The 9,667-nt window shown below is 39.2% G+C and overlaps 1 protein-coding gene across 1 annotated transcript; it reads right to left on the bottom strand.

Annotated features, from left to right (window-relative positions):
* Positions 1–1,053: 1,053 nt before the first annotated feature.
* Positions 1,054–8,811, bottom strand: LOC118029169 (ABC transporter B family member 19). Its single transcript, XM_035032982.2, has 10 exons — positions 8,225–8,811; positions 8,047–8,101; positions 7,502–7,677; positions 6,879–7,079; positions 6,213–6,472; positions 5,805–6,121; positions 5,502–5,725; positions 4,572–5,391; positions 4,202–4,443; positions 1,054–2,484 (listed from the first exon to the last, which is right to left on the bottom strand). Exons 1-10 carry the CDS (start codon positions 8,474–8,476, stop codon positions 1,276–1,278), a joined length of 3,756 nt encoding a protein of 1,251 aa, XP_034888873.1. The 5' UTR covers positions 8,477–8,811; the 3' UTR covers positions 1,054–1,275.
* Positions 8,812–9,667: the final 856 nt, after the last annotated feature.

The following is a 9,667-nucleotide window of genomic DNA, read 5'->3' as shown; positions in this document are numbered from 1 at the left end:
TTATCTTGACGGCTACACATGACAGGGTTGCGGAGGAGGCAATGTTTATGGGAGTGAGGACCCCATGGATGGGGCTGCGAGTAATGATGAAAAAGAAAGCTACAACTTAGTTACTATATGTAAATAATCGTGTGGGGCCATAGCCTTTAGCTTCATGTTAAATTAAATTATTTAGCAGACGAGAGTCGCAAGCACATATAATGCGACTGATGATCCACTGAAGACTGACATGATTCATCATCTTCCCCATGTGCCCCCTGAATCAGCTCTCTGTAGGGGCCCCGATTTCTTTCCACCTTGCCATTTCTCCAGGAATCCCATTCCTGCTTCTGTTTCTATCCAATCCCTGGTTTTTCTTCTTTTAGCCCGCATCTTCCTGGCAAAGTGGAGAGATGTGCGTTCAAGAATTGTAGGAGGAGGGCCCTGGACCTCCCCCTTTGTGACAGAGCAAGTACACCCATGGTAGAATCTTTCTAGGCGAGCATAATAATTACCAATCTGATAGGAAAAAGAAGCTTTCTTGGCTTCAATATCTAAGAACACGGGATGGACACTCGGGAAAATCCAATTATATATGGAAAAGGGGCACTACACTTGCATACAAGGGCACTCAAAAAAATGCAAATAGCTGGGCCCGTAATGCGCACCTCCTGCATCATGATCCGCACTTTTGAAACACATGCGTATACTTTACAACTAACGAGATTTTCACCCGCTTCTTTCTTTACAATAATTAATAATTCATATCATTTGCCTGGAATGAAGATGTCTCCCTTCTGCTAATATGTAATAAACTAGTTTTCTGCTGCTGTTTAACTGCCCAATGATTCGTGTGGGCCTTCAAACTCACAGGAGGGATAAAAAAAACAGGGGAGGGGTCTCTTACCCCAAATCGAAAAGAACACTAACAATCACATGCAATTTGGGGAAAGCAACAGCTAGAAAAGGTTTCCAATGGGAGCTAGGAGCATGTTTACTGGGGGTTGCTGTTTCACTGCTATAAAGCAACACTTGAGAGGAGGAAAAGCTAATCGGTTGGTGGCAATAACCAGATAGACAACATGGATATGCACCCTTAGATATTTATATTTAAACATATGCTACCCCATCTGGAGATGGGGTAGTTTTCTTCAAGATGTAGTCTCCACATTACCATATCTACAACTGTCATCATCGTCCAAAAAAAAAAGAAGAAAAATAGAAACACAAGGTTAATGGAACCCCAAACATAATTAACAATCAACAAGGCCATGCTGCTTCAATCAAAATCCTCTCTCATATGTGATGGTGCTGTAGCTGCAAGAGTCTAAAGTAAGCCCCGTCGGGCCGGCTAACCAGTTCGGAATGGCTGCCTTGCTCCACAATCCGCCCATCCTGCACAACTCCGATGCTATCCACCCCTCTAATGGTGGATAAACGATGAGCCACAAGCACTGTGGTCCGGCCCCTCATTAGCCTCTCGAGTGCTTCTTGGAGCACACATTCTGATTCTGCGTCAAGTGCACTTGTAGCCTCATCCAGTAGTAGTATTGCTGGGTCCTTAAGAACAGCCCTGGCTATTGCGATTCTTTGTTTTTGACCCCCTGACAGCTGAACTCCTCTCTCACCAACTGGCGTTTCATATCCATCAGGCAATGCACTAACAAACCCGTGCACATTGGCAGCTCGAGCAGCTTCAATTACTTCAGCTTCAGTTGCACCGTCTTTTCCATAGGCAATGTTATCGAAAATGCTCGATGCAAATAGCGCTGGCTCTTGTTGCACCAATCCAATTTTAAGCCTAAGAGACTTCAAATTCAATCGTCGAATATCCTTCCCATCAATCATAACCTTCCCCGCCATAGGATCATAGAATCGTTCAATCAACGAAATCACTGAACTTTTTCCACACCCACTAGCACCAACAAGGGCCTGGCTTTGGCCAGCTCGGATTCTGAGGTTCAAGTCCTTGAACACAGGAACATCAGGTCGAGAAGGGTATGCGAAATCAACATGTCTAAGTTCAATTTCCCCACGAAGTGATTCAACAGGCTCAGCCTCAGAATCATCAGGGTCAATCTTAGTAGAACGTTCCAAAATTGAAAAAACAGAACCAACAGCTTCGCCACCCCTAATAATCTCAGGGGCAAGACTAACAGTTTCTGCAACTGAATTAGCTGTGATGACCAGTACCACGAAAACCTTAATGACCTTTGAGAATGTGGAAACCCCTTTGCTAACAAGGTGAGCACCGTACCACAGAATAAGAGCTTCAGAACCATAGAGAGCTAGCTGTGAGAGGCCAAAGAGGAGGCCAGAAGTTTGACTTCGACGTAGGCTATGAAGCTGCGGAACACGAAGCTCATGGCAGAACAGAGAGAGGACCTTGCCTTGGGCATTGAAGGCTGCAACAGTTCGGATATTGCTCACCCCCTCACCAGCAATCATGCTAGTCTTTGCATGGGCCTTGGCTGTGTCTCCAGCAAATCCTTTGAGAGAGAGTTGCTGTGTGATCAAGACAATAACAAATTAAGTATCAGCAAAATCACATTTATGAATTCTTGTCTGAAATCTTAAACAAACATTCGAACAGTTGAAGATAGATGTCTTCCGGAAAAAAAATGCAATCAAAGAGGAAATGAACTCAGTTCAGTTTGCTAAACTAAAAAAAAAAAAAACCCAACTTATATGTGGTACATCCTTTCAAGAACGAGTTCCTATGAGGTTGTCCCAGGTGATTTGAGCAGTTACTTTATCATATGAATAAATAAAGCAATCATGAACAAAATGAGATGGTCTAACATTTTTTTAGTTCTTTTTCTTCCCTTTCATTGGTCAGTTAAAATCTTCCCAAGTAATACCCAGCATCAATTAGTATTTTAATCTACAAAAGACATTTATGGTTTTTAACCAGCAACTACAACAGTAGTTGTTTCCATGTTTATTTTTACTTTTGGGGTTAACGGAGTCAATGTGTGTACTCAAGTGAAATAGCGGGTGGATACTTCAACAGGATTTTACACTCAATAGTGAATGGAACCCACTTGAAGTAGAGCCAAAGCAGGTTAACAGTCTCCTCATGTATTACCAGGACATTTACAGGACTATCTTTTGTCCACTAAACTGCATATTTCAGGTATTTCCGCAAGCAATCAAACTTGTGTGACTGCATATAGCATGCGCGAGCTTAGAGTCACTATCTGTACTGAGCTGTTGTACCAAGTCCAGTCCAGTCTAGTCCACTGTTTGAAAACTAGCCCAGAATATGGAAAACCCTCCAGATATTCAACACGACAAAGCCCACAACCTAGAAGACAATAATAATGCAAGACCGGGATAGGGTGGTGTCACTGCCATGCTACTATTGACTGTCACAGCCTGACACTCTCCAGGAAGGGAAAACAAGAAAATAAAAGACACAAAACAGCCCAACAGGAAAAACAAAGGAAGAAAACATATCTGGCAGAAAATGTGTCATAAATAATGCTATTCACGGGCCAAGAATCCCTTGAAACGCTCGCTCGGGGGTGACTAGTCTACTAGTAAAATACAGTAGTAAACAAAAGATAATTGCAGGACTTCAAAGAAAATGGCCCGCGTACCTAGACTGACTTCTACACACTGCATGGAGCGGTGTCGGTGCATGGTAAAAATCCAAGATAGGATAGCGTAAAAAAAATATGAACAGATAAGAAAAAAAACATAGAGGAGTGATAGAAACAAGACATGTTGAGATTTGACTGGGATAAGAATGATCAAAGGAAAAAGGCGTGTGATAAGGTCACGGCCTCGAGATTTTAGTTAGAGAATAACACTTTTCAGTGGCATTGAAGTTGATGGAATCTTGGCTATTTTTAATGTTCACTGTTATTTATGTATTGACCATACCTCAAAGTTCAAAATATTTTATGTGTTGGGATTTTTTAGGAGTTAATGCACAGGATTTGCAGATGAGAGCACGTGCTTGGCAGAGGGGTTTGATGCGTGGTGTTGTCTTAGCTTTTGTCGTCTAGTGGTGAGAGCAGGTTAAATTAGATTCCAATGTCAGCAATGAGATTTCTCTTGGTTTACTCTTTTGCCCTTGTTGAGCCCTCTCGAGTGAAGCGTGGCTTTGTGGATAGGTAAATGTGTTTGACCAAGACTCGCAGAGAATGCTTGAGAAAACAAGTAAAAAGGTGATGCTTGCATTATTGTTTTGTAAAACTGAGCTACTGAAACTTACCTGGGCAAAGTTGGCGAGGACGAGAAGAGGGAAGGTGGCTAAAATGAGAAGGGAGACCCTCCATTCTACTATGAAAGCAACTATGAAGGAAGTGAGGAGAGAAGTCATGTTTTGTAGTATGACGGATATCCTCTCAGCTATTGCAGATTTTACGTCTGCAGCATCGGTAGCTAATCGAGCTGCAACTAGGCTTGAGTTATGCTCTTCTTCATCGAACCATCCAACTTCATTCCTCAGAATTGCTGATCAAGACAACAGAATTAGATTAAGATCCAAGAGCAAGAGATTTTCTTCATGGAACCAAGCATTAGATCAGTTTATAATTTTGAATCGGTGCTAAATAAAAAATAGCATAATAGCAGTTTCTTACCCGCAAGCATCATCCTCCTCACTCTTGTAGTGAGGTTCTCTCCCATAATGCTGAAGAAGTAATGCTGAATCAAGTATGCAACGACAGCATAAAGACCAGCACCAATGTATATAAAAACATATTCTTTTGTCTTCCTTTCCATGGAGGCCGGGTTTCTATAGTAGAAAACTTCAATCATATTGCTCATCACAATGGCAAAGGTTGGACCTATAAACCCAGAAAGCACGGATCCTACAGCACCCATTATCGAATAAGGCCATTCAGGAGCATTCAGCTTTAGCAACCTGCAGAAATAGCCATTAGGTGCAGGGTTTTTACGGTCAGTTTCAGCATTTGAGATCATCTCAATACGGCCATCAGCGCCAGTGCTGTACGAATAGCTCAAGTTTCGTAAACTGCCAGACCGCAAGCTTAGAGACTTTGTTGAAAGTGAATGGCTTAGTCGTGATGAGCGTGACCGGCGAGTGGATGGGTTAGCAAAGTCTCTATTTCTCACCATTTCCTGGAATCGGATTAGAGAAGCATATGCTCCTGCTTTGGCAATGAGTTCTTCATGGGTTCCTGTCTCAACAACGAGCCCTTGCTGAATAACTGCAATCGTATCAACATTTCTAATGGTGGAGAGTCGATGCGCTACAACTACAGTTGTTCTTCCAATCATGAGGCGGTCTAATGCTTCTTGAACAATGCTCTCAGAACTTGCATCAAGAGCACTGGTTGCTTCATCAAGAAGCAGGATCTTCGGGTTCTTCAACATAGCTCTAGCAATTGCAATCCTCTGTTTCTGGCCACCTGAGAGTTGGACTCCTCGCTCTCCCACCTGATTCAGGATCGAAGTGTAACGTCATGCTGGAGCCTTATGTCCTATTGAGACAACTAGTGATAGTGAAATTATATTTGTTCTATTTATGTTGCCTGATATATACCAACCTGAGTGTTGTATCCATTAGGAAGCAAAGTGATGAAGCTATGAGCATTTGCAGCAGAAGTGGCAGCTTCCACTTCGTCCATTGTTGCATCAGGCTTTCCATATCGTATGTTCTCGAGTATAGTAGTTGCAAACAGTGCAGGTTCTTGGTTCACCAACCCAATCTGATCACGTAGCCATCTTAATTGCAAGGTTTTTATGTCCACGTTATCCAGCAAAACTTGCCCTGCTCATCCATTGAAAAAAAAATAAGGACAACCAATGTAATTACTCTAGGCCACTTAGAAAAAGAAAATCTTAATTACCCTGATTAGGATCATAAAATCTCTCTATTAGAGAGACAACAGTGCTTTTTCCTGATCCACTGCCACCAACAACAGCAACGGTCTTTCCAGCAGGAAAGAAGATTGAGAAATCACGGAATATAATAACATCTGGCCTTGATGGGTAACTGAATGTTACACTCTTGAATTCTATATTTCCGTTAACCTCAGCCAGGCATTTCCCATCTACGGCATCTTGAGTTATGGAAGGCCTTTGCTTGATAATCTCCATCAATTTGTATCCAGCTGCTTTACCTTTGCTAAATGCACCAAGATTAGAAAACGACTGGCCCAGACTCCTGAAACAATCATTAATTTTCTAGTTATTACCAACTTTCGATTCTTTAAATACCTATAATAAGAAACATGATGTTTCAGTTAGACATTTACATGCCACCAACAATCGCAGAGAAAATGGCCGTGAATGCTTTCCCTCCATCGGTCTGTCCATTCCTGATAAAAACACCAGCATACCAGAATACAAGGGCCCATGACATGCAAGCTATTCCATATGTACATCCCAACCCCAAACCTTTGGCCATTCCAGCCTTGTATCCAAGCTTCAACGTGTTCTGTATTGCATCTGTATAAGAACTCAGGGCTTTGCTCTCACCAACAAAAGAGTAAACTGTCCGAACTTGCGCAATAGCCTACACCAGATGTCAGATATATTCAGATTGACAAAACGAATACAACTAATGTAATAGTTATGCAATAAAATTTATGCAGCACATGAAGTTCAACATCTTCCATAGCTAGGGTCTTTGAGTGCAATTTGGAAAAAAATTGGGCCTAAATAACAAAATAGAATTCAAGATGATTCAAAAATAGTAAATTAGAAAAAAAAGCCACTGTCCCTTTAGGAAGTTGCACATGTTAAAACATCATTTAATAAACACAACTGTACTCTCTTCGTCATTAATCCGAAGTCTGAATCAAGACAAATTATGCAGCATATGGTGTTCAAAAGGAAAAACATAGCACCAACTAGACAAGTTATTCACATTGAATTAGCTTTATTTACTTTACTAAACTTTAAGGCTAATAAAACCTCACCTGCTCGGCAATTATACCGGCCTGTGCATAAGATTCACGGCTCTTGGACGTGAGTCCAGTGAGAGTATAAGCATACAAACCCCCAGCAAAAGCTATTCCTGGTATCACTGCTACACTGAGCAATGCCAGCCTCCACGCGGACACAAAACCAACCACTAGCCCGGCTAGAAATGTAGATAAATAATGTATAAAATTCCCCACCTGAGATTTTCCAATAATTAAAAAAAAAAAATTAGACAAGTACTTGAAATGTTTTAGCCTTGAATAAGCGTTAAATTAGTCCCCAGTAGTTTTGGTTCTGCTAAGAAACCCAATCACAAAAGTCCAGCAGAGATGTAGGCGCACGTTAGGTCAGAATTGCTAACATGCTCCGTCAAACTCCATAAGATGATAATGGGTCCCGTGCTATTGGATAACCAACAAGTCTGAGAATGATCATTTTGCAATTTAACTCTAACCCCAAAACTATACTTTGCCCCCATACCCGTACTGTACAAAAAAAAGAAAATTCCAATTTTTCAAGGGGGGAAAAATTACTTTTAACATAAAAGGGTGGGGAGAAAGAGGGAAGGTTAGTAAATAAGGGAAAAGAGCATCTTTGAAGTTGAGGGAATTAAATTAACCTTCTCACTAATGGCATCTTGGACAAGAAGGGTGTCAGTTGAGACACTAAAGACAATATCTCCAGTTCTAGCATCTGTGTCAAAGAATCCAACATCTTGTTTCAATACTGCTTCTAAATACTTCTTTCTCAATGTACTCACTTGCCTTTCTCCAGTGTACATCCAGCATGCAATCTCTGGTAAAACAAAGAAAACCCCATTCTTATGTTACTTTGACAGCTGAATATTTTACAGTGAAAATGAGGGGGGGAAACTTCACAAAATGGAACAAAGAATTAATGTTATTAGAAGAGTTAGAATTAATGTTAGTAGAAGAGTACATGAACATGGATAAGAGAGATAGATGGTGATGGAGATGTGTGCATAAGGGTGTTGAAATAGAGTAGTCCATGGTCCACGTGGGCTAAGCCACGCACCCACCGGTCTGAAATGAACTGGCTACACGAGCCTCATATGTAACCATTGGCCACCCCCCAAGTGGTATTCAGTATAAAAATAACAAGAAGAAGATAAACAAGAAAGTTCATGAATGTTATTTACAATACCTGCATAGGACGATAGGCACACAACAATACCAAGATACACAAAATAGAGAGCGTACTGCATTCACAAGGAAAACAAAAACAATAGATCTCAGAGATCTAACAGTAACATGAAAAAAGAGAACAAAGATAGAAGCTTTGAGTAGGTAGATAATCATCCATGAAATTAAAAGGAACAAACCTTGGAGACTTCATGAGTCATTTTATACAAATCAGATTGGTTCTTGCCAAACCCATTAACCATTTCACCAAACAAGAGGAAAAAAACAGGCATTGAAGAGCCATGAATAATGGCTCCTACGCTACCAGAGATCATAAGTAACCAATCATATTTGTCAGCAAATGAGAAAAGCTGATAGAATGGCAAGCTTTGCTCTTTCTTCTTCTCTGCTTCTGGCAATGATGGTCTATTAGCTTCTGCGGTTTCTGCCATTATGGCCCCAGAACCAAGCTCTCCTCAGAAAAACAAAATATGGAAAAAGTTTTGTAAGCCAATGAGTTGACTCTCAAGAGTAGTAAAAAGAAAAGGATTCTTATAAAGTTAATATAGAGAGATAGTAACTACAGGGCTTATTGCCATTGAAGGTGATGAGAGATCTCTGAAGAACTATAAGAAAAGGTGCATGTGTAGAAGGGAAAGGAGAGCAGAGTAAACATAGAGAGGGAGAGACAGGGAGAGTGTGTTTTGAGTAAAGTGAGAGTATGTTGGACTAGTGGTCAAAGGGCTGGGGGGGACAGGAGAGGGTGAGGAGTTTTTGAAGGAATATATACACATTATTAACGAGAGAGAGAGGAGTTTTATAGTGGAGGGCTCAACTCTCTAGTTGTTTTAGGTGAACAAGGGTTAAATGCCGCGCCAAGACAGGAGGTCATTTTAAAAACGTATTTTTATTTAATTATGATATATTAAAATTATTATTTACACGAATTTTAATGATTCAAATTTTATTAAAAAAAATTATTCATACTCTTTTTACAGTCCCATGATTTTTTTATTAATAGCATGGCCTTTTTAATAAAAAAAATCAATTTAATTAAAATAAATATCCATAAAAATTAAATCAAGATGAAAAGAAAACGAGTCTTTTTGAATCAAAACTTTTTTTTCTTATTTATTTATTTTTTTTTATTTTAATAAAAGCATGTTTTTTATCAGAAGCATGGTTGTTTAAATAAGAAAAAATCATGATATGAACAACTAGCTTTAACTAAAAAATAAAAATCATGTCTTGATATTTTTTATGTAACTATATAGTAAATTAAAAAAAATAATTAATTTAATAAAAATATTCAAGAAAATCACAACAAAATATACATTTTATTCTCATTTAATATTCATGTGTAATTTATTTATTTTTTTTAAATATATTAGGTTCATATATAATTATTCATAATATAATTGCTAATATTACCCTAAAAAAGCTAAATCTTATTTTAAAAATATAGCACAATCATATGATTTTTTAAATATCATTCAAATTATTTATTTAAAAATAATTTTATTTTGAAATATTAAAAAAATTAAATATAGCACAAATTCATTAATACCAAAACTAGTATTTTTTGTGGCTAGAATAGGCTTGACCAAAAGCTTTTTCTCTCATCTTCCTTATCAACAACTCTC

This window comes from Populus alba, chromosome 17 (genome assembly GCF_005239225.2).
Source record: "Populus alba chromosome 17, ASM523922v2, whole genome shotgun sequence".
NCBI classification, from domain to species: domain Eukaryota; kingdom Viridiplantae; phylum Streptophyta; class Magnoliopsida; order Malpighiales; family Salicaceae; genus Populus; species Populus alba.
This window is presented reverse-complemented; position numbering and strand designations above follow the sequence as displayed.